This window comes from Lithobates pipiens, unplaced genomic scaffold, assembly GCF_037356315.1.
Source record: "Lithobates pipiens isolate NorthernLeopardFrog02 unplaced genomic scaffold, aLitPip1_a1.2 Scaffold_18, whole genome shotgun sequence".
Taxonomy (NCBI): Eukaryota; Metazoa; Chordata; class Amphibia; order Anura; family Ranidae; genus Lithobates; species Lithobates pipiens.
In genome coordinates this window covers 262605532-262630869 of record NW_027507758.1, presented here as the reverse complement: position 1 = coordinate 262630869, position 25338 = coordinate 262605532, and the positions used below count along the sequence as shown (strand labels likewise).

The window sequence follows — 25338 nt, the reverse complement described above, 5'->3', positions numbered from 1 at the left end:
TATATCAAACTGTTGTAACAACGAAAATGAAAATAAAGCATTTAGGGCCGGTTCACACAGCGAGCCGCGGCGAGGCGTCTCCGACTTACCTCGCCGCGACTTGCGGGGAGCTCAGCGGTGACTTGCAGAGGACTTCTGCATAGAAGTCAATGCAAGTCGCCCCCGAAGTCGCCCCGAAGTAGTACAGGAACCTTTTTTCTGAGTCGGAGCGACTCGAGTCGCTCCTCTCAGAACAGTTCCATAGTACTGAATGGGGGCGACTTGCGGGAGCGAGGCGAGGCGAGCCGTGTCGCCTCGCCTCGCGTCGCAGTGTGAACCGGCCCTTATTTATGTCGGATCTTTCGTTTTTCAGATTCTGTGCTTTCGTTATCGTTTGTCAAATGCAAGGATCTGTAAACAATTCCTGGAAACTGAAAACATTCCAGTTCTTGTATGGCCAGCATACTCACAGGGCATGTCACCCATTAAGCACTGATAGTGCTTAATGGGTGACAGTGACATAGTGACATCACTCACTATTCCTTTGGAATCCTGGGTAATCTGAGGATTCTAAATCTTGCCAAAATACACTCCGGGGGTGATGCTGAAGCATTAATCATACCATCATCATTTAATCTTGCTGCTTGTGCCTTTATGAGACACTGGTCATGCCCGTCGACATGGAGCCACGGGGGGGGGGGCTCCACCAATGGAGCACCAGCCACTACTGATTTTAACAATACTGTAGTAGGTAGAATAGGTCAGGTGACAACACTGCTGGACAAAAAGCTAAGGACGTGGGTAGAGCCTTGGGGAGTTGAGGGTTAACAAGCTAATGTGAGAGAAAAGGTACCAATGTCAACCCAAAGAACCTAAGGCACAATTCCTGCAAAAGCTTTCTTTTTAGTTTTTCACAGAGTTGGAAAGGTTAGAACATTCGTCAGGTTTTTACTATAGTTTCTATAACAATTGGAAAGATTTTCCTTTTTATGTGTTGTCACTATGGGGTTGATTTACTAAAGGCAAATAGACTGTGCCCTTTTCAAAGAGCAGTTGCACTCTGCAAGTGCAGTTTCTCCAGAAAATACAGTAAGTAAACAAAATCTATCCAGGGGTGGCATTCACAGAATTAAAACATTTTGTTTAGGTTGGGTAAAGCTAAGCACCCCTGTTTGGTATTCATTTTTGTCGGTGTCCCTTTTAGGGAAATGTCCTCACTTCTGGTTTGGCCATCAAGAAATCGAAAAAAGGGGAAATATGCCCAGCAGAGACATAGACTGCAAAAGACTGACAGAAGTTCCTCCCCTTCCCAGCTAAAAAAATGTTTTAACAGGAGGTTATCAATGTTCAGTTGCTGTCACTGCTTACATGAAATATCCAGAGTTAGCAGCAAAGAGAAAGTTACCTAAAGAGATCCACCAATGTGTCATTCTAGGAAGTTGCTTCATAACTGCAGAACAAACACATATATATAAATATTGTTATGTTTTTTTACTTTGAGTTGTTTTCTGTTTAGTAACATGATTTTAAATCAAAATATGTATTTCACAATGTTTGGTGTAAAGTTGGGATTTCAATTTTAAATTGGCTCAGACTCAGCTAGATCAGCTAGATCTATTAGCCAGGTCAGGGGTTGCCAAACTTTCTAAACAAAGGGCCAGTTTAGTGACCTTCAGGCTTTGGTGGGGCCGGATTATGGTCAGTGGGACTAGAAAATGCCCCAGTATCCGTGGGGGTAAACTACCCCATCATTGGTTTTAGCAGGGGGAATAGTACCCAATTGTTGGTATCAGTGTTAGAAATAGTAGGGGTATCCCTACTCATTCATCAAAAAGAATTGTAGTGTCTCAAAGGTCCCCCCCCCTGTTTGAGGGCATGTGGCCTGGTTCAGGAGGAGAGGTGGGGCGCTTGCTCGTCCCCCCCTTTCCTAATCTGCCAGGCTACATGCTCAGATAAGGGGCTGGCTTGGATTTTGGGGGGACCCCAGGCCATTTTTTTTTAAATCTCATTTTTTTCTTCATTTTTAATTGCCAGCAATTATTTTTTTACATTCAGCAGCAGCAGGGAACCCTACTGATAGCTGATGACTCAATGGTTGTTAGACCCCTTTCACACGAGGGCGTTTTGCAGGCGCTATAGCATTAAAAATAGCGCCTGCAATCCGCCCTCAAACAGCTGCACCATTGTCTCCAGTGTGAAAGCCCAAGGGCTTTCACACTGGAGCGGTGCGCTGGCAGGATGTCAGGAATAGTCCTGCCAGCAGCTTCTTTGCAGCGGTCAAGGAGCGGTATATTTACCGTTTCTCCACCACTGCTCCCCATTGAAATCAATAGGGCAGCGCAGCTATACTGCTGGCAAAACGCAGCTATTGCAGTGCATTGCCAGTGGTTTTAACCCTTTCCCAGACGCTAGCAGGGGTTAAAAGCGTCCTGCTAGCGGCCGAAAAGCTCCGCTAATATGACTGTAAAACCGCAAACGCTATGGGTGGTGCAGTGTGAAAGGGGTCTTAAGGATGCAGTGGCCACCCGCTTCTTAACAACCATGTTTTTTACTGGTTGTTAAGGACACCAGCGACCAGCCATTCCTTACCAACCAGCTATTTAAAGTGTTTGTTAAGGATGCCGGCTACTGCCAGCGGTAAATTACTTCAGGCTTTCACTACTAAAATACCTTCATAAACTAGTGCATGCAGTATTTTAGTAGCATTTTTTAAATGAATGCCCAAAAAATTACTGCTTTGTGAATGGAGCCCACAATGTTCAAAACGGTCACCTAAGTCAATCAAATAACACAATATACTTTGTTTATTAATGTTGCATACGTTTAGTATATAATACAACATATAGTATTAAAGGGGTTGTAAAGGTAAATATTTTTTCACCTTAATGCATTCTATGCATTAAGGTGAAAAAACATCTCACAGTGCCGCCCCCCCCCCAGTCCCCCCGTTTTACTTACCTGACCCCTCGAAAGTCCCATGCTTGCCCCTGACGTCCTCTTTGCTGCTCAGCCTGGCCGCTGATTGGCTGGAGTGGATGAATTGAAAGCAGCACGGCCATTGGCTTGTGCTGCTGGCAATCACATACAATGATGCAGCTCGCTGGGGTGGCGGGGCCGTGTGATACAGCAAGTGGCCATAGTCGCTGGCTGTATCATGGGAGCTCGCCCGAAAGGTGCTTCTCACCATGCGAGGGAGCTTGCATGAATGTGAGAAGCACTTGCGGCAGGAAGCAGAGACAGCCGCCGAGGGACCCCAAAAGACCAAGTTTCAGGCCACTCTGTGCAAAACGAGCTGCACAGTGGAGGTAAGTATAACATGTTTGTTATTTAAAATAAATAAATAAATAACTTTACAACCACTTTAATATTTAAAAAAAAGTATTGTTTACTGTCATTTAAAGCATTTATTTAAAGTAACAAATAAGTTATACTTACCCGCTCTGTGAAGTGGTTTTGCACAGAGCAGCCCAGATCCTATTTGGCTGGAGTACTAGCATTGGCACTGAGCTGTCACTGAGAGCTCCTGGACTGGGAGGACCAGCTCCTGATCATGTGGTCACTGATAGCCAATCACAAGGATCACCCTTAGGCACTCCCCCTGCATCTCTCTTCTTTGTGAAGAGGAACAACATAACATTTTCCTCTTCTGCAGAGAAGATGTCTATGAAATCAATAGTTTGTAAAAAATAAAAAATAAAATAAAAAAATAGATAGATTAGGGCTTGGTTTAGGTTGGTATTATGCTCGATTCACACTGCTGCTACTTGGCATCTGACTTGGGAGAACTCTCTGGTTGAATGAAAAAAAAACTGACTCATGCATGGGCTGCTTAAAAAGACAAAGCTGTATAAGGAGATAACTAGTTCATGTACTGAAAAAAATCCCTGCTGATAGGAAGAGAAAGCAAAAGGACAAAGAGATGAGCTCATGTTTTGCTGTATCTATTTTTACTATGCAGACACAGGTTTCATAGTTATAGTTTCATAGTTAGTAAGGTTGAATAAAGACACTAGTCCATCCAGTTCAACCTGAGTGTGAGTCTACCCCTATCCCTGTACATTGCACACTCTCATTGGTCCCTACCCTCAATCCCACAATGCAAGGTCCCTATTCATATACTAGGGCCAATTTTTGGACAGAAGCCAATTAACCTACCTGCATGTCTTTGGAGTGTGGGAGGAAACCAGAGTACCCGGAGGAAACCCACACAGGCACAGGGAGAACAAGCAAACTCCAGGCAGGTAGTGTTGTGGTTGGGATTCGAACCAGCGACGCTTCTTACTGCTAGCTGAGAGTGCTAACCACTGCACCACTGTGGGGGAGGAGCCGACCTGAGTGTAGTATTAAAAGGATGACTTTAATAGGATAAGATTATAACACTTACAAGATGATAAAAGATGCATGCTCATCAAAGTAAAGTGCAGTCCTGGGCTGGCATTCCACATGGCTCTGTGGGTTCCACCGCTGTTCAGCTGGAAAGGATTGAGTAGCTGGCTGTAATGGATCAGAGTGTTTCTCCAGGAGCAAAGGAACCAAGCAGCTCCGCACAGACCAGTATGCACCATGGAACAGGAAGTGATGTCACCGACATCTGATTGGATCTAGGCAGGGCTGGAATCTTGTCAATCAGGGCTGTAGTGATGAAAGGCTACACGCACGGAGCTGACTGCACCTTCTATTGGCCTGATGCCCTCTAGAGGAGGACAGCTATATACATGGGCGTCCGCAGAACTTTTTCCAAAGGGGGCATCATTTCAAGGCCACTCATGCTCCACCCCTTTTCGACAATCTCATGAAAATCTTTACACTGGTAATACATATGTGTTATATAACAGATAATTCATCTTCACTTTGTATTGGAAGTTACTCTGACTGTGTTCCATGCCCATATAGCCTAGAGAATGTACATCTTTTTACATTGCAATACATCTGTTGTGGCCATATTTTGATCTCATACTGTCACTGTATAGACTGTTTTCATCAAGATAAAAATATGGCAACAACAGATGTATTGCAATGTAAAAAGATGTACATTCTCTAGGCTATATGGGCATGGTACGCAGCCACCTGAGTAACCTTGCGGACGCCCATGCTTTCAAAAACCAGCCCTGGAAAAAATTTCATACCAGCCTCACAGCATTATTATACCAGCCCAACAGCATTATTATACCAGCCCAACAGCATAACGTCATTATTTTCTGGTTCATGAAAGGGAAAAACCATACATTTTAAAGCACCTTTGATGAAGAGAGTATTAGATATAGATATGAAATCACATAGGGCTTTATATATATATATATATATATATATATATATATATATATATATATATATATATATATATATATATATTCAAATTCCAGTTAATAGTGGTAAGTGATCAATCATCAAGGGGGACCCCAGAAACTCAGAACGTGGGGGGGAACCACCTTCTTCAGAAAGAATACTCTAAGGTAAGGGGGGTGGGTTACTAATATAAGGAGGAAACCCTTTATGTCAGTGCCCCTTACATTATCGTATTCACTCCCCCCTTACATCAGTGACCCCCGACTGGCCTGGCGGTGCTTTCACTGACCTCCTCTCAGGTGCACTGTGCAGGGCTCAGTCAGTCGGCTCCAGCTTGGAGGTTTTATCCTATAGTCTCCTATCCACAGTCCACACAAGTCCGACTTCTCCCATGACCCCCATCCCGGCGGGGCTCCCACTTTTGACTCCTCTCCAGACTCCCTCAGAGACTTCAGACATGCTACAGGAGATGGACAGAGACTGCAGACTTGATGCAAGAGCTCAATGCAGCCTCACCAATGCCCATCAAATTCAGCCTCACTGTGCCCACCAATGCAGCCTCACTGTGCCAACCAAATGCAGCCTCACTGTGCCCATCAAATGCAGCCTCACTGTGCCCACCAAATGCAGCCTCACTGTGCCCTTCAAATGCAGCCTCACTGTGCCCTTCAAATGCAGCCTCACTGTGCCCTTCAAATGCAGCCTCACTGTGTCCATCAAATTCAGCCTCACTGTGTCCATCAAATGCAGCTTTACTGTGCCGTGAATGCAGTCTCACTGTGCACATCATTGCAGCCCCTCCTGTGCCCCATGTCCCAGTCTGCAGTCCCTGTCTGTGGGAAGGTGTGTTGTTTATGCTCGGTACAGTACCTTGCATGCCAGCAGGATATACATGACGGCCAGCAGCAGGCAGGGTCTGTTCTCGTTTTGGATGGGGACGGTGCTCCTTCCAGAGGATTTGTCTGCTGTGAGATGGAGTGGTCCCTGGCCACCTGCACCTCCAGCCGTCCTCATTTTCTGGCCCCAGTCAGCCTGCCCTCTGGTCCTGGGGAAGTGGAGAGCACTGAGTGGGAGTTGGAGAGAAGGGGGAGCAAAGAGTACTGGCGGGGTTGGAGAACACATGGATGGGGGCAAAGAGTGAGGGGGAGTGGAGATTACAGGGGTGGGGAGCGGAGAGCACTTGGGGGGAACTTGAGAGCACTGGGGGGGCCAACAAGAACAGGGGTAGAGAGCACGGTAGGCTGAGAGCACTGGGGGGGCTAAGAGTGTGGGGTGGTGAAGAGCACTGGGGGGGGCACAAAGAGCAGGGGTGAGTGGAGAGCAATGGGGGGGAGCTTGAGAGCACCAGTGGGGGCCAGAAAGAACAGGGGTGGAAAGCACGGGGGACTGGAGAGCACTATGGGGGGTGGAGAGCACATGGGTGGGCGCAAAATGAGGGGGGAGAGGAGAGTACAGGGGTGGGGAGTGGAGGGTGCTAAGGGGGAGCCAAAAAGAACAGGGGTGGAGAGCACGGAGGGTAGAGAGCACTGGGGGGGGGGGGCTGGAGAGCACCAGGGGGGCAGATAGAACAGGGGTGGGTAGTAAGGAGGGCTGGAGAGCACTGGGGTGGGGGCTAGAGAGTGATGGGGAGAGCTGAAGAGCACTGGGGGGGGAGAACAGGGGGGGAGCATTGGGGGGAGGGGAGAGCACTGAGGGGAGAGCACTGGAGGGGAAAGAACAGGGGGAGAGAGGAGAGCACTGGGGGAGAGCACTGGGGGAGAGCACTGGGGGGAGTGGAGGGCACGGGGGGGAGAGCACTGGGGGGAATAGGGGCAGAGAGCACTGGGGGGGAAAGCACTGGGATGGTGGCTAGAGAAGGATGGGGAGAGCTGGAGAGCAGCAAGAACAGGGGAGGAGAAAACTGGGGGGGGGGGCAGGAGAGTGTGGTGGTGGTGGTGGAGGAGAGCACTGTGGGGGGGGGCAGGAGAGTGTGGTGGTGGAGGAGAGCACTGGAGGGGGTGGCAGGAGAGGGTGGTGGTGATGGAGACCACTGGGGGGGCAGGAGAGTGTGGCGGTGGAGAAGAGCACTGGAGGGGGTGGCAGGAGAGTGTGGTGGTGGAGGAGAGCACTGGAGGGGGTGGCAAGAGAGTGTGGTGGTGGAGGAGAGCACTGGAGGGGGTGGCAGGAGAGTGTGGTGGTAGAGAAGACCACTGGGGGGGCAGGAGAGTGTGGTGGTGGAGGAGAGCACAGTGGTGGAAGAGAGCATGGGGGGCAGGAGAGTGCGGTGGTGGAGGAGAGCACTGTGGGGGGGGGGCAGGAGAGTGCGGTGGTGGAAGAGAAGAGCACTGGGGTGGGGGGGGGGGCAGGAGAGTGCAGTGGTGGAGGAGAGCATGGGGGGAGGAGAGTGCAGTGGTGGAGGAGAGCACTGGGGGGGCAGAAGTGTGCGGTGGTGGAAGAGAAGAGCACTGGGGGGGGCAGGAGAGTGCGGTGGTGGAGGAGAGCACTGGGGGGGGGGCAGGAGAGTGCGGTGGTGGAGGAGAGCACTGGGGGGGGGGCAGGAGAGTGCAGTGGTGGAAGAGAGCACTGGGGGGGTCAGGAGAGTGCAGTGGTGGAGGAGAGCACTGGGGGGGGCAGGAGAGTGTGGTGGTGGAGGAGAGCACGGGGGGCAGGAGAGTGCGGTGGTGGAGGAGAGGAGCACTGGGGGGGGCAGGAGAGTGCGGTGGTGGAGGAGAGCACTGGGGGGGCAGGAGAGTGCGGTGGTGGAGGAGAGCACTGGGGGGGGGCAGGAGAGTGCGGTGGTGGAGGAGAGCACTGGGGGGGGGCAGGAGTGCAGTGGTGGAGGAGAGCACTGGGGGGGGCAGGAGAGTGCAGTGGTGGAAGAGAGCACTGGGGGGGTCAGGAGAGTGCGGTGGTGGAGGAGAGCACTGGGGGGGGCAGGAGAGTGCAGTGGTGGAAGAGAGCACTGGGGGGGGGGGCAGGAGAGTGCGTGGTGGAAGAAAGCACGGGGGGCAGGAGAGTGCGGTGGTGGAGGAGAGCACGGGGGGGCAGGAGAGTGCGGTGGTGGAGGAGAGCACTGGGGGGACAGGAGAGTGCGGTGGTGGAGGAGAGCACTGGGGGGGGCAGGAGAGTGCAGTGGTGGAAGAGAGCACGGGGGGGGGCAGGAGAGTGCGGTGGTGGAAGAGAGCACGGGGGGCAGGAGAGTGCGGTGGTGGAGGAGAGCACTGGGGGGGGGGGGCAGGAGAGTGCGGTGGTGGAGGAGAGCACTGGGGGGGGGGCAGGAGAGTGCGGTGGTGGAGGAGAGCACTGGGGGGGGGGGGTCAGGAGAGTGTGGTGGTGGAGGAGAGTACGGGGGTCAGGAGAGTGCGGTGGTGGAAGAGAAGAGCAGGGGGGGGGCAGGAGAGTGCGTGGTGGAGGAGAGCACTGCAGCCCCCTCCCCCCTCGATCCTCCTATCCAGGCACTGTAGCATGGATGGGCATCTACTCCTATGTATCACAGCGCTGGATGGCTGTGTTCGGCGGCCGCTCTGTAACACAGTCCCGCCCCCCCCCAGACCGGCTCATGTGATAGGCGGAGCGTTGATTCTCTCTACTATCACACGAGATGGTCTGGGGGGGGGGGGGGCGGGACTGTGTTACAGAGCGGCCGCCGAACACAGCCATCAAGCGCTGTGATACACAGGAGAGAGCGGACTCAGAAAAAAAAATAGTGCAGCATGGCGGCGGCAGCGGCGGCAGTGGCAACACCTTGGGGATTCCAGGGGGGGCACTTGACCCCCCTTGCCCCCTGCTGCGGACGCCCATGGCTATATATACACAATGGAGAGCATGTTGGTGTGGCTGTGGAACTGGAACTTCCAGCAGACCAATCAGTGAACAATAAATTATAGCAAGGGGCAAGGTGAAGCAGGGGTTAACAGTCTTGGATTGGCAAAAATTTAAAATAAATATATAATTTTTAAAAATAATATATATAAAATATATAAAATAAAGCATTAGGACTCTCAGAGTCAGACCACCATTCCAGAGCACTGTGCTTTACAGGCCTCCCCTCAGACCACCATCCACAGCACTGTGCAACATTACAGGCCTCTCATACTACCATCCAGAACACTGTATAGCATTTCAGGCCTCCTCAGACAACTGTCCAGAGCACTGTGTGTAGCATTACAGCAAAGTCCAAAGCACTGCAGTATCATAGGCCTCTCAGATCACCATCCAGAGCACTGTGCAGTATTACAGGCTTCCTCAGAACACTGCCCTGAGCAATGTGCAGCATTACAGGCTTCCTTGGAACACTGCTCTGAGCACTGTGCAGCATTACATGCTTCCTCGGAAAACACTGCTCTGAGCACTGTGCAGCATTACAGGCTTCCTCAGAACACTGCTCTGAGCACTGTGCAGCATTACAGGCTTCCTCGGAACACTGCCCTGAGCAATGTGCAGCATTACAATTTTCCTCAGAACACTGCCCTGAGCACTGTGCAGCATTACAAGCTTCCTCAGAACACTGCCCTGAGCAATGTGCAGCATTACAGGCTTCCTCAGAACACTGCCCTGAGCACTGTGCAGCATTACAGGCTTCCCCAGACCATCCAGAGCGGCTAAATACCCATGTATGTGGATGTGAGTTTGTTCAAACCTTAATAACATAAATAACATTATATTCATTTTTTTACTCCAGGAGTATTTAATGAGTTTGGAAATTGTAGAGAAATGCTTAACCACTTTCAGACCGGACCAATTTGCTGGTCAAAGACCAGACCACTTTTTGCGATTCGGCACTGCGTCGCTTTAACTGACAATTGCGCGGTCGTGCGACGTGGCTCTCAAACAAAATTAACGTCCTTTTTTTCCCACAAATAGAGCTTTCTTTTGGTGGTATTTGATCACCCCTGCGGTTTTTATTTTTTACACTATAAACAAAAATAGAGCGACAATTTTGAAAAAAACGCATTATTTTTTACTTTTTGTTATAATAAATATCCCCCAAAAATATATAAAAAAACATTTTTTTCCCTCAATTTAGGCCAATACGTATTCGTCTACATATTTTTGGTAAAAAAAATCGCAATAAGCGATTATTGATTGGTTTGCGCAAAAGTTATAGCGTTTACAAAATAGGGATAGTTTTATAGCATTTTTATTAATAATTTTTTATTATTTTTTTTTTACTAGTAATGGCGGCGATCTGCGATTTTTATTGTGACTGCGACATTGTCGGGGACCCATCGGACATTTTTGACACATTTTTGGGACCATTGTCATTTATACAGTAATCACTGCTATATAAATGCAGTGATTCCTGTGTAAATGACACTGGCAGTGAAAGGGTTAACCAGTGGGTGGCAGTGTAGGGGTTAAGTGTTCCTAGGGGAGTGTTACTAACTGTGGGGGGGTTGGGCTTTCATTTAGTGTACACTGATCTCTGCTCCAATCACATGGAGCAGAGATCAGCGTCACTAGTTGCTAGGCAGAATGAGAAAATGTTGTTTATACAGCATTTCCTCACTTCCGCCGCTCCGTGAGACGATCGCGGGGATGCCCGCGGCGATCGAGTCCGCGGGTCCCGCGACCGGACTCACGGGGGTACCGACCAGCGCGGGAGCGCGCCGCCGGCGGCGCGCTCCCGATGGCACGGCGGCAACGAATATTGGACGTACATGTACGCCAATATGCCTGCCCGTGCCATGCTGTCGACGTACATCGTCGTGCGCTGGTCGGGAAGTGGTTAAATAATGCATCACAATTTAACTAAACCCAATCAATTTTAGATGACCAAAATGAATTTTAGTTGTAGGACATTTTAGTTGACTAAAATGTGCTGAATATTTTATTCAACTAAATACGACTAAAACGAAAACCATTGGATGACTAAAATGAGACTAAAATAAAATGGCATTTTAATCAAAAGACTAAGACTAAAACTAAATTGAAATTTGCTGCCAAAATTAGCACTGGGTTGAGGAAAAGAACAGGGGACCCATCCTATCCAACAGCTCCTACAGGGGTAGCGCTCTGTATTAGTGCTTGGTAAGCACTGATCCATGACAATTATTACCAAATATTAATTCATTATTAAACAGCTCAAGCTACAAACTAAATGGAATTCAACAGCAAATCACTTGTGTAGGCTATGGAGACTACAACAATTTAGCAATGAGACGTGAAGAATTAGAAAATATAAGGATTAATGCTAACTGAAGGTTATTACTGAAGATGAAATGCAAGGTGATTTGATGGTATAACTATGATGAAGTGCTTCCTGTATGAAACAGTTTAAAAGCCTGCAAGGGCTCTAATGTAACATGTCATCTTGTATTTCAATCTTTAATAAATTCTGTCACTGTTCATCTATACATTTATTCCATTACAGCACCTTTTTTTCTTAACACAAAAAAGCAAAAAAACAAAGAATCAGATGCCAAACCAATGGAGTAGGGTGCATATTTGTCCCTGGGTATCAGTGGCAGCTGTTGGTTTTTTCTTTTGGGGGGGTAGCAAACAACCACCCCCGTACCCGGTCAGTTGGTCGGTCGGCGGCAAAGCCCTGCATCTAGTAAGCGGGCAGGCAGCATGTCTGTCGAGTGGCAGCTTTCTGCCTTCCTGCTCCTGTGGATCATGGTGGCTTCCGCCGTGCATCTCCCTCCTCCTCTTCCTAGGAGTCCAATATGATTGCCTGTCCTTTCAGCCAATCAGGAAATTGTTATCAGACCCACGCTTCCTGAGGCAGAGAGGTGATTCAATGTTAGAATAGCAAAAATTCATTCGCTATTCTAACACAACTGGATGGGCTCCAAGAGCAATGCTCTGTGCCCCAAGCCCTGCCTATTTTGAAGATTATTAGAGCCAAAATAGCAAAATGTGAGCTATGACAGAATTATAATAAACAACATTCCTTCACGCAGTATAGCAAAATTGTGACTAGGAACGAAGTTCAAGATGATCAAGAGTTCAAGACAAACCCTAGTCCTTCACTGTTTGGAAAACGGCAAACTAATACAGCTGATTTCTGCTTTAGCAACCTACCAATGACAAATAATATACTTTCTAGCCTTTGAACTATAGCTAGGTGGCTTAGAAGGACCAATAATTAGTTATCTTATGTGCCAACCCTCTACCAATAAAAGACAAGGTTCCCAGCAGCCATTTGTCATTGTGTGTTGGATACTTAGAGTAGATTGGGAGAGCTGACAGTGTGTGAATATGGAGGGAGAAATAATTGTGCTAGCACTGGTGTCGGCGGACGCAATATTAACCATCAGCATTGGTGTCAGTGGACGCACTATTAACCCCCAGCACTGGTGTCAGCGGACGCAATATTAACCACCAGCATTGGTGTTGGCAGACGCAATATTTACCACCAGCATTGGTGTCAGCGGACGCACTATTAACCCCCCAGCACTGGTGTCAGCGGACGCAATATTAACCACCAGCATTGGTGACAGCGGACGCACTATTAACCCCCAGCGCTGTTGTCAGTGAACGCAATATTAACCCCCAGCACTGGTTTCAGCGAAAGCACTATTAACCCCCAGCATTGGTTTTAGCGGACACAATATTAACCCCAGCACTGGTGTCAGCGGACTCAATATTAACCCTAAGTACTAGTGTCAGCAGATGCAATATTAAACCCCAGCATTACCCCCTACACTCCACAAATACCCACCCTTCACTTCACAAATATCCCCCCTTACACTCCACAAATACCCCCTTCTTCACAAATTTACACCCCAGTCACTCAACTAAGGACTTTGCTCAGCTTCTGTGTGATGGCTCACTTACCTCTCTTCCTGGCAGTCAGCTGGTGACCTGATCTTCTGCCTCCTGAGTAGGGATGAGCCGAACAGCCACCGGTTCAGTTCACACCAGAACTTTCAAACGGACCGAAAATTCCTGCAAACTTTAGAACCCCATTGAAGTCTATGGGACTCGAACTTTCAAAATAAAAAGTGCTTATTTTAATGGCTAATATGGAAGATATTGTCCTAAAAAGGGCTTTGGGGACCTGGCTCCTGCCCCAGGGGACATGGGTCAATGCCTAAAATGTTTTTAAAAACTGCAGTTTTTTCGGGAGCACTGATTTTAATGACGATTAAAGTGAAAAAAAAGTGAAAAATTCCTTTAAATATCGTGCCTGGGGGGGTGTCTATAATATGCCTGTGAAGTGTCACGTGTTTCCCGTGTTTAGAACAGTCCCTGCACAAAATGACATTTAACGGAAAAAAAAAGTCATTTAAAACAGCTTGCGGTTTTAATGTAATATCTGGTTCCGGCAATACGGATGAAAATCATTGAGAAAAATGGCATAGGTAACCCCCCCTGCCCATTACCAGCCCCTTTGAGTCTTGTACAGATATTAAGGGGAACCCCATACCCATATTAAAAAAAGGAAAGGCGTGGGGCCCCCAGGCCCTATATACTCAGAACAGGAGTATACAGGCGGTGCAAACAAGACAGGGACTGTGTAGGTTTCTTGTGTTAAATAGAATCTGTTTGTAATATTGAACTGGTACAGTTTTAAAGTGTAGCTCCAGTCCAAAAATCTATTTTTAAGCTTTTAGGAAAACATAGGGAAGGGTTATCACCCCTGTATAATTTGTTTTGCCGTCCGTCTTCTTTCCTCTCACTTCCTGTTGTCTCCTTCTGTTTGCAAGTAGGAGAAGTTTGTAAGTTGGATGTTTGAAAGTAGGGGCCTGCCCTACATGCTCTGCAGAAATGGCGGAACAAGGTGTTGGTGTTGCCACAACACTGTAAGCCCTCAAAGTGACTCTTGGTGGGTGCTGGAGCGCCCTACTATTAACGATTATATCAAGAATTGTAATTACATGCAATTGTTGAACAGTGGTAGAAAAATTGGGCCTTTGGTGGTTGTGGTGGTGGTGCTGGTGCCACAAGACGATAAGTCCTCACAGTTATTCTCTGTGGGCACAGGAACGGGCCCTGCTGTGAAATATTATATCAAGAATTGTAATTACATGCCCCTGTTAAACAGGGGCTCAAAAATTGTGCCTTAGGCACTGCTTTCTGGCGCCACAACACTGCAACCTCTCCCAGATACTCTAGTTGGAGTGCAAGAATGAGCCCTGCTGCAAAGCATCACATCAAAAATTGTATTACATGCCCCTGTTAAACAGGGGCTGAAAAATTGGGCCTATACACTGCAATCTCTACCATATACTCTAGTTGGAGTGCATGAATAAGCCCTGCTGCAAAGCATCACATCAAAAATTGTAATTACATGCCCCTGTTAAACAGGGGCTGAAAAATTGGGCCTTAGGCACTGGTGCTGGTGCTATGACACTGCAACCTCTCCCATATACTCTAGTTGGAGTGCAGGAATGAGCCCTGCTGCAAAGCATTGCATCAACGATTGTAATTACATGCCCAGGGGCTAAAAAATTGGGCTGGTGGCATCACCTAGAACCAAAAATGTTCTTCCAAGATATCAGCGAAGGAGGAAGAGGATAGACAGTCAACATAACAGGACAGTCACTCAGCATCAGCATAAGCAGTCTTGAAGGGATGTGATATTTCAAAAAAAATGATTCAGTTACATCAGCTTCAGGTGCTTGGTAGCTGGTGGTGATCCAAGACTGATTGATCTTTATGAAGGTCAGTCGATCAACCGAGTCGGTGGACAGGTGCACCCTGTGATCGGTTACAAAGCCACCAGCAGCATTGAAGGTGCGTTCCGAAAGAACGCTAGATGCAGGACAGGCCAGTAGCTCAATTGCATACTGTGCAAGCTCTGGCCAGTGATCCATCCTCGAGACCCAGTAAGCCAGAGGATTTTCGGTGGGAAAGGTGTCCAAGTCTGACCTTGCCCCTAGGTATTCCTGCACCATGTAAATCAGACGCTGGCGATGGTTGCTGGAACCAATGATACCTTGGAGCTGCGGACTAAAAAATGGTCTGAATGCATCGGTCAGACGGCCACCTTCTCCACCGCTCCTTCTGACCGAAGCCTCAGCAACACGTTGTCCAGGACCAGGAGTTTGTAACCTCCCAGTCTCTGGGAACGCGTCGCACAGACCTTTCTGCAAGGCCTCCCGGAGATGTCTCATCCTCTGCTCCCTCTGCAACGGCAAGATAAGGTCGGCAACCTTACCCTTGTACCGAGGATCAAGGAGAGTGGCCAGCCAGTAATGGTCCCTCTCCTTGATCCGAAGAATACAAGGATCCTTCCGCAGGCTTTGCAGGATCAGGGAGACCATGCAGCATAGGTTATCTGAGGCATTCAGTCCGGAGTCCTCTGGGTCACTAAGGACAACATGATCCGCAGCCACCTCCTCCCAGCCATGTAGAAATCCACGGATTTCTTGGGACTGTAAATCATCCCTACAAGACTGCTGCTGCTGAGTGCCAGGCTCCACCTCCATGCTGGCACAATCATCCTCCTCCTCCTCTTCCTGTGTGATGGGTGGGACAGCAGGAACACTGTCTGGATAAAGGGGGCCTTGAGAGGCAAGGAAGTCCTCCTCTTCCTGCCTCTGTTCTGCCTCAAGTGCCCTGTCCATTATTCCACGCAGCGTATGCTCCAACAGGTGGACAAGAGGTACAGTGTCACTGATGCATGCAGTATCACTGCTCACCATCCTTGTGGCCTCCTCAAACGGTGACAGGACAGTGCAAGCATCCCTGATCATTCCACACTGGCGTGGTGAGAAAAAACCGAGCTCCTCTGACCCTGTCCTGGTGCTGTACTCGCACAGGTACTCTGCTACGTGTGCAGCCGCTGAAGCATGGCCAACGTTGAGTTCCACCTGGTGGGCATGTCACATATAAGGCGGTTCTTGGGCAGGTTCAACTCCTTTTGGAGCTTAGCCAGCCGAGCACTGGCATTAAATGATTGGCGTAAATGCACACAGACTTTCCTGGCCTACTTCAGGACATCCTATCATCCCGAGTACCTGCCCAAGAACCGCTGCACCACCAGGTTAAGGATGTGAGCCACACAGGGCACATGGGTCAGTTGTTCCTGTCGGAGGGCAGAGAGGAGGTTGGTGCCATTACCCCGCATATACTATATTGACAGCGCTAAAACAAAAAAGGGGAAATAATCAAAAAATAAAATATAATAAATATATAGAGGATAAAATATAATAAATACATGGAGGATAATAACTCAGTGTCTAAAAAAAGTCACTAGCAAGTGTCCATAATATCTCCAAACATATATGACTCAATATTCAATTGAGCTATCACACTTTGGAAAAAAGTTCAGATAAGCAGATCCATCTCCGAAGAAGAAAACACCAGTGTGCGAAGGGTCTGACGGCCGGTGACACCCCTTATGGTAATTCACTCACCAGAACCCAAAGGGTTAACAGGCACTTCACTACGGCTGCAGAAGTAGTCCCACTAGTGTCCCTCCGGAAAATCGTCTTATCATAACACCATAGGTTCCTCTCTCTCGGGCTCCCTGCTCTCTCACCGATAAGAGTTCACTTAATTCTCATTCACAGCTCCAGATCCACATATAGAAAACAATAAAATATAGATTCCATAGTGCAACACAGCTTTATTCATTAAAAACACTCATGCGCTTAAAATCATACGTACACAATGTGCACAGCAAAATGTCACATTTAAAATGTCACTTGCAGCGATAACGAGGTGGTCTCACCGCAGTCCTGAGCGCGTTTGGTCGAATACTGCCTCAGCTTCCACGGCGGGTCCCGGGTAACCACTCCGAATAGCCTGCTCTGGTGACGTATAGCTGCCTGGTCACGCCCAAACGCGCTCAGGACTGCGGTGAGACCACCTCGTTATCGCTGCAAGTGACATTTTAAATGTGACATTTTGCTGTGCACATTGTGTACGTATGATTTTAAGCGCATGAGTGTTTTTAATGAATAAAGCTGTGTTGCACTATGGAATCTATATTTTATTGTTTTCTATATGTGGATCTGGAGCTGTGAATGAGAATTAAGTGAACTCTTATCGGTGAGAGAGCAGGGAGCCCGAGAGAGAGGAACCTATGGTGTTATGATAAGACGATTTTCCGGAGGGACACTAGTGGGACTACTTCTGCAGCCGTAGTGAAGTGCCTGTTAACCCTTTGGGTTCTGGTGAGTGAATTACCATAAGGGGTGTCACCGGCCGTCAGACCCTTCGCACACTGGTGTTTTCTTCTTCGGAGATGGATCTGCTTATCTGAACTTTTTTCCAAAGTGTGATAGCTCAATTGAATATTGAGTCATATATGTTTGGAGATATTATGGACACTTGCTAGTGACTTTTTTTAGACACTGAGTTATTATCCTCCATGTATTTATTATATTTTATCCTCTATATATTTATTATATTTTATTTTTTGATTATTTCCCCTTTTTTGTTTTAGCGCTGTCAATATAGTATATGCGGGGTAATTAGGGTACGGATACGGTATACTATATATTTTTGTGATTTTGTCCTTCTGTATGATAGCAGCTTGTTAGGGTGAGTTTTGACTTACTGCATAGGGCGCTGGGATCATTGGCTGTCACTTTCAATATTTTGTGTGCACATTCCAGTGATACTAGTACTTGTTAGGTTGGTGCCATTGTCGCAAACCACCATTCCTGGCTTAAGCTGGCATGGCGTCAATCACCTCTCGGCCTTCCTCTGCAGAGCTGACAAAATATTTGCCCCAGTGTGGCTCCTGTCCCCCAAACAAACCAGTGAAAGCACGGCATGGCATTGTTTTGCCTGCATTCTTGCGTAGCCCCTTGAATGCCTACGGAGCTCCGCTGGTTCCGAGGGGGTGGAGGAGAGAGGTGTGTCACAACCAGTAGTAGCATTTTGGAGGCGTGGTGGTAGAACAACCTCCAACACTACTGCACCTTGTCCTGCATCCTTCCCAGCTGCCAGAAGAGTGACCCAATGGGCCGTGAAAGACAGGTAACGTCCCTGTCCATGCCTGCTAGACCATGAGTCAGCGGCAATATGCACCTTACCACTGACCGCCCTGTCCAGCGAGGCGGTGAGGAACCGCACATTGCACAAACTCACGGAAGGGGGCTGAGTCTACCAACTGTAAAGGCAGCAGTTGAAGTGCTAGCAATTTAGCCAAGCTAGCATTCAACCGCTGGGCATGTGGATGGCTGGGAGTGAACTTCTTTCTACGGTCCAGCAGCTGGGGCAGGGAAATTTGCCTGCTACAATCGGACATGGGTGTACTGCTAGCAGAGTGCCTGCAAGCACTTGGCTTTGACACACCTAATTCTACACCTTCATTCCTCTCAGTTCCGGTTTCAGAGAGGACTGAAGGTCTAGTGGGGTTAGAGATACCAGCTGATGAGGAGCAAGGAGAGGTCCGCTTTGTTCTTTGGTGTGGGTCTTTGAGGTACGCTTGCCAACGAGCTGCATGGCAGGTCAACATATGTCTGGTCAAGCATGTGGTACCCAAGCGGCTGATGTTTTGGCCACGCGAGATACGCTTGAGACTTATGTTGCAAATAGCAGTGGTGCAATCTGATGCACTCATCTCAAAAAAGGCCCACACCAAAGAACTTTTAGAATAACACGCAGAGGCAGCGCCCTGCACAGGCGGAGCTCTGCGGTGTGATTCAGTCGGTGTGCTGCCCCTAAGCTGGCCCCTGGAGGGCATCCTGCCTCATTAGAGATGTGCCTCCTCCTCCTCCTCCTCCTCTCTCCTACCAGGCACCCACGTGGAGTCAGTGACCTCATCATCCCCTCCCTCTTCATCACTGGAGCAAACCTGGCAGTATGCTGCAGCTTGTGAAACATGGCTGCCAGATTGCTGTCCTTCTTCAGCATTCCCTCTCTCTGCGCTCACGCCACTGCCTTCCTCTAGCTGAGTATCATCATCAGAACCTACAAAACACTGGGCATCCTCCTGGAGCATGTACCCAACACTGTGCTCAAACAGTTCGGGGGACTCCTCAGGAGAACATGGTGGGTCTAGGGAAGGAGTGACTGATGATGACATTGAGACGAGGGAAGAGGATGCGTTGGCAGCTACTTTGCTAGTACCCTGAGCCTGGGTGAGAGAGGATGAAGAGGGCTTGGTCATCCACTCTACCAAGTCTTTGGCATGATGCGGCTCAACGCGTCCAGCTGCCGAAAATAAGGACAAGTGTGTCCCATTGCCACGTGCCGATGATGATGCATCGCGTCCACAACCAGCACTGTTGTCTCTAGACACAGAGCCTGCTTGCCCCCTTTTATTGGCTTGTGCCTGTCTGCCTCTCCTTGTTGGCCTTCCAGACATGGTAATGGCCTGCAGGGAGATGGGAAAACCAGCAATTGGGTAGTGTAATTTGTGCTGGAGGCACACAACACCCACTAACTCCTGCAGATGCCTGTATGATAGAACACCAGCAATAAAGGGTAGATACAGGTGTATACTGTGCTGTGCTGGAGGCACACAACACCCACTAACTCCTGCAGATGGCTCTATTTGAGAACAGAAATAAAGGGTATATATCAGGTGTATACTGCGCTGGAGGCACACAACACCAACTAACTCCTGCAGATGGCTGTATTAGAGAACACCAGCAATAAATGGTAGATACAGGTGTATATTGTGCTGTGCTGGAGGCACACAACACCCACTAATTCCCGCAGATGGCTGTATTAGAGAACACCAGCAATAAAGGGTAGATACAGGTGTATATTGTGCTGTGCTGGAGGCACACAACACCCACTAACTCCTGAAGATACTTTATTATAGAACACCAGCAATTAAAGGGTAGATACAGGTGTATACTGTGCTGTGCTGGAAGCACAAAACACCCACTAAGTCCTGCAGATGGCTGTATTAGAGAACACCAGCAATAAACATAGATACAGGTGTATACTGCGCTGGAGGCACAAAACACCCACTAACTCCTGCAGATGGCTTAATTAGAGAACAGCAATAAAGGGTAGATACAGGTGTATACTGCGCTGGAAGCACACAACACCCGCTAACTCCTGCAGATGGCTCTATTAGAGAACAGCAATAAACGTAGATACGGGTGTGTACTGCGCTGGAAGCACACAACACCCACTAATTCCTGCAGATGGCTGTATTAGAGAACACCAGTAATAAACGTAGATACATGTGTATACTGCGCTAGAGGCACACAACACCCACTAACTCCTGACGATGGCTCAATTAGAGAACAGCAATAAAGGTATATACAGGTGTATTCTGCGCTGAAAGCACACAACACCCACTAACTCCTGCAGATGGCTCTAGTAGAGAACAGCAATAAACGTAGATACAGGTGTATACTGCGCTGGAAGCACACAACACCCACTAATTCCTGCAGATGGCTTTATTATAGAACACCAGCAATCAAAGGGTAGATACAGGTGTATGCTGTGCTGGCGGCACAAAACACCCACTAACTCCTACAGATGCCTTTATTACCGAACACCAGCAATAAAGGGTAGATACAGGTGTATACTGTGCTGTGCTGGAGGGACACAACACCCACTAACTCCTGTAGATGGCTCTATTAGAGAACAGCAATAAAGGGTAGATACAGGTGTATACTGCACTGGAGGCACACAACACCAACTAACTCCTGCAGATGGCTGTATTAGAGAACACTAGCAATAAAGGGTAGATACAGGTGTATATTGTGCTGTGCTGGAGGCACACAACACCCACTAATTTCTGCAGATGGCTGTATTAGAGAACACCAACAATAAAGGGTAGATACAGGTGTACATTGTGCTGTTCTGGAGGCACACAACACCCACTAATTCCTGCAGATGGCTCTATTAGAAAACAGCAATAAAGGTAGATACAGGTGTACACTGCGCTGGAAGCACACAACACCCACTAACTCCTGCAGATGCCTTTATTATAGAACACCAGCAATTAAAGGGTAGATACAGGTGTATACTGTGCTGTGCTGGAAGCACCCAACACCCACTAACTCCTGCAGATGCCTTTATTACAGAACACCAGCAATAAAGGGCAGATACAGGTGTATACTGTGCTGTGCTGGAGGCACACAACACCCACTAACTCCTGCAGATGGCTCTATTATAGAACAGCAATAAAGGGTAGATACAGGTGTATACTGCACTGGAGGCACACAACACCAACTAACTCCTGCAGATGGTTGTATTAGAGAACACCAGCAATAAAGGGTAGATACAGGTGTATATTATGCTGTGCTGGAGGCACACAACACCCACTAATTCCTGCAGATGGCTGTATTAGAGAACACCAGCAATAAAGGGTAGATACAGGTGTATATTGTGCTGTGCTGGAGGCACACAACACCCACTAATTCCTGCAGATGGCTGTATTAGAGAACACCAGCAATAAAGGGTAGATACAGATGTATATTGTGCTGTTCTGGATGCACACAACACCCACTAATTCCTGCAGATGGCTGTATTAGAGAACACCAGCAATAAAGGGTAGATACAGGTGTATATTGTGCTGTGCTGGAGGCACACAACACCCACTAATTCCTGCAGGTGGCTGTATTAGAGAACACCAGCAATAAAGGGTAGATACAGGTGTATATTGTGCTGTGCTGGAGACACACAACACCCACTAATTCCTGCAGATGGCTCTATTAGAGAACAGCAATAAAGGTAGATACAGGTGTACACTGCGCTGGAGGCACACAACACCCACTAATTTCTGCAGATGGCTGTATTAGAGAACACCAACAATAAAGGGTAGATACAGGTGTACATTGTGCTGTTCTGGAGGCACACAACACCCACTAATTCCTGCAGATGGCTCTATTAGAAAACAGCAATAAAGGTAGATACAGGTGTATACTGTGCTGTGCTGGAAGCACACAACACCCACTAATTCCTGCAGATGGCTGTATCAGAGAACACCAGCAATAAGCGTAGATACAGGTGTATACTGCACTGGAGGCACAAAACACCCACTATCTCCTGCAGATGGCTCAATTAGAGAACAGCAATAAAGGGTAGATACAGGTGTATACTGTGCTGGAAGCACACAACACCCACTAACTCCTGCAGATGGTTCTATTAGAGAACAGCAATAAACGTAGATACGGGTGTGTACTGCGCTGGAAGCACACAACACCCACTAATTCCTGCAGATGGCTGTATTAGAGAACACCAGCAATAAACGTAGATACAGGTGTATACTGCGCTGGAGGCACACAACACCCACTAACTCCTGCAGATGGCTCCATTAGAGAACAGCAATAAAGGTAGATACAGGTGTATTCTGCACTGAAAGCACACAACACTCACTAACTCCTGCAGATGGCTCAATTAGAGAACAGCAATAAACGTAGATACAGGTGTATACTGCGCTGGAAGCACACAACACCCACTAATTCCTGCAGATGGCTCTATTTGAGAACAGCAATAAAGGGTAGATACAGGTGTATACTGCGCTGGAGGCACACAACACCCACTAACTCCTGCAGATGGCTCAATTAGAGAACAACAATAAAGGGTATATACAGGTGTATACTGCGCTGAAGGCACACAACACTCACTAGACGCCGGAACACTACACAAGGACGCCGCGCAGGCGGCCTTATATAGTGTGGGGCGTGTACTAAACAGCCTGAGCTATAATTGGCCACAGGCATCCTGCCTGTGGCCAATTATGGCTCTCCTCGATGCCGGCGCTGTAATTAGCCAAGCATGCGGGGTCACAGTGCATGCTTGGCCAATCATGAGCCAGCAATGCACTTCGATGGCGCAGTGCATTGTGGGCTGTGAGCACCACGTGAATTTGGCGCAAGCGACCCACAGAGTTCTGGCTTTGCCGGACGGGCGAACAGCCGGTGTTCGAGACGAACATGCATTCGACTCGAACACCAAGCTCATCCCTACTCCTGAGTCCTCTCCTCCTGTCAGGTCCTGGCTTCATCAAAGGCCTAGTGGCCGGGCACCCTGAGAAAACCATAATCTTCCGCCCTGAGGGGGCAACAGGACCCTGGATCCGTGGCCAGTGTTCTGTTGAAGTGCCCTCTATCAAATAGTGGCTGGGACGAACTGCGCATGCGCTGTACGTAATACCACAACAGCTGATTTTATGATCAGCTGTTGTGTCTGTGAGATGGCGCCTGCACACAATAGCCGACTGAAGAAATTTTTCAGTCATATTGTGCCTCGTGCTGCCGAGGAGTGTTCGTGTAGGTGAGGGGCGGAATTTAACATGAAGGACACGGATGTTTTCAATGATGGCTATTGCTGCAAAGATGGGGGGCAGAATTTTTAACAATGCCCAAACAAATCTGCTAAATAAATCTTTATCTGCTATTCTTCCTGGATGGCCTATTTATCTAGCTAAACATTTAAAATTCTGCCCCCATCTTTGCAGCAGTGGCCATCTTTAAAATCATCCACCCCCTTCATGTTAGATCAGCACTGGCCATCAATGAAAACATCCATCCCACCTCATGTTAGATCAGCACTGGCCATCAATGAAAAAATATCCACCCCATTCATGTTAAATTACGCCCCTCATCTCAGCACAATCTGACAGAAAAATGTCTTCAGACGGCTATTGTGCACAGACGCTGTATTGTAAAATCAGCAGCTGTGCTATTACGTACAGCCTATGTGTAGTTCGTCCAGGTGTTCTGTCGAGAAATGCCCCTCATCAAATAGTGTCCTGGCTGGTACGTAACATCACAACAACTGATTTTACCATCAGTTGTTGTGATGGTGAGACGGCGCAGGCGCACAATAGCTGACGTAATTTTTTTAGTTGTCAGATTGTAGCCCGCGCTCCCCCGCACTCCCGTGGTGAGTTCATATCCATGATGGGCAGGTTTCTACACATTGTGGGCAAATGTTCCATCATTGGCATCAGTAATGGTGTACCTTTGTTGGTATCAATGGGAGGACTAGTGCCCCATCATTGGTGTGAATAGTGACGCATTGTTGGTGTCAGTGGGAGGAATAGTGTCCCAATGTTGGCATCAATGGAAGGAATAGTGCCTCATCATTGGTGTCAGTGGGGGAATAGTGCCCCATCATTAGTGTCAGTGGGAGGAACAGTGTCCCATCTTTGGTGTTGATAAGAGGAACAGTGTCCTATTATTGGTATTTGTGGGAGGACTAGTGCCCCATCATTGGTGTCAGTGGGAGGAATAGTGCCCTACTGTCAGCGTCAGTGGGAGGAATAGTGTCCCATTGTTGGTGTCAGTAGCAAGAACTATGTCCAACTGTTGCCGATGCTAGGGGAAATAGTGCCCTGAGGGATGGATAAAAGTAAGCAATGGGTCACATCCAGCCCTCCAGGCCACAGTTTAGAGACCACTGCTATACACCATTTTGTACAGTGCTGTATTGTGTTACATTACTGTAAATTGCAGTGTGGTGGGCTACAAATTAATGTATCCACTGAACTGTGTTCATAATGCATACACTCAACAGTACTTTTTAGGACTACCTGTGATGCTGTCTGTAAGAATCATACTGCTCCATAACACTACACCTCCCAAGCATGTATTTGAAATAACGGTTGTTAGTTAGTAGTAGGCAGGCAGAAGTAAAGGGTAAAATGAATATTAATGGTAATAATACACTTCAGTAAGCAGAATAATTAGCAATAAAAGTCAGAAGCTACACTTTCAACAAACAGATGCTCATCTGCCCCATGGTCCAGCAATGTGGCCTCCCGAAGCCTTCCTTCTCTCACTCTCCTCTCTGCGGCGCTGGCATCACTACTGTGGGTGCCCAGCTGCAACAGCTTATGGCTTCACATCTGGGTGCGCACTGCATAAAACCCGAGGCACGCAGCACCTCCTGAATGGCAATCTTCTGGGACCTGTGACGTGTCCCAGAAGATTGCAGGGAGGGAGGGGCCACCTAAGTGGCCCAAGTGGAAGTGGGAGCTGGGTACCTGTCAAAACTAGGTACCTGCCCCCCCTCTAAAAAAAAAAAAATGACATGTCAAAAGTGGCATGTCAGATGGTCAGGATTCCTTAAAACTGAAGTTCCACTTTTGGGTGGAATTCCGCTTTAAAATATTTCTTCTGATGGCTATTATCGGGACCCTTTAAGAAGTGTTGGTACACTTAACGACAGTCTTGATGAACCTGTGGTTGTAAAGCCTTACATATAGCCAGTGCAGTGATGAGTCTCAGGTAATACACAGAGGTGAAAAAAATCCTCCTACATACTGCAAGT

The 25338-nt window shown here is 48.1% G+C and overlaps 1 protein-coding gene across 2 annotated transcripts in view; it reads right to left on the bottom strand.

Moving 5' to 3' along the window:
* Positions 1–25338, bottom strand: part of TMEM244 (transmembrane protein 244) — a 60026-nt gene that overhangs the window by 7783 nt on the left and 26905 nt on the right. Inside the window, exon 5 of one of the 2 annotated variants that reach the window (XM_077486886.1) lies at positions 1385–1429. The exons of the other annotated variant lie outside the window; for it this stretch is intronic. Within the exon in view, the coding sequence (XP_077343012.1) occupies positions 1385–1429 (45 nt within the window). The remainder of the gene's footprint in view (positions 1–1384; positions 1430–25338) is intronic. 2 annotated transcript variants of the gene reach the window in all.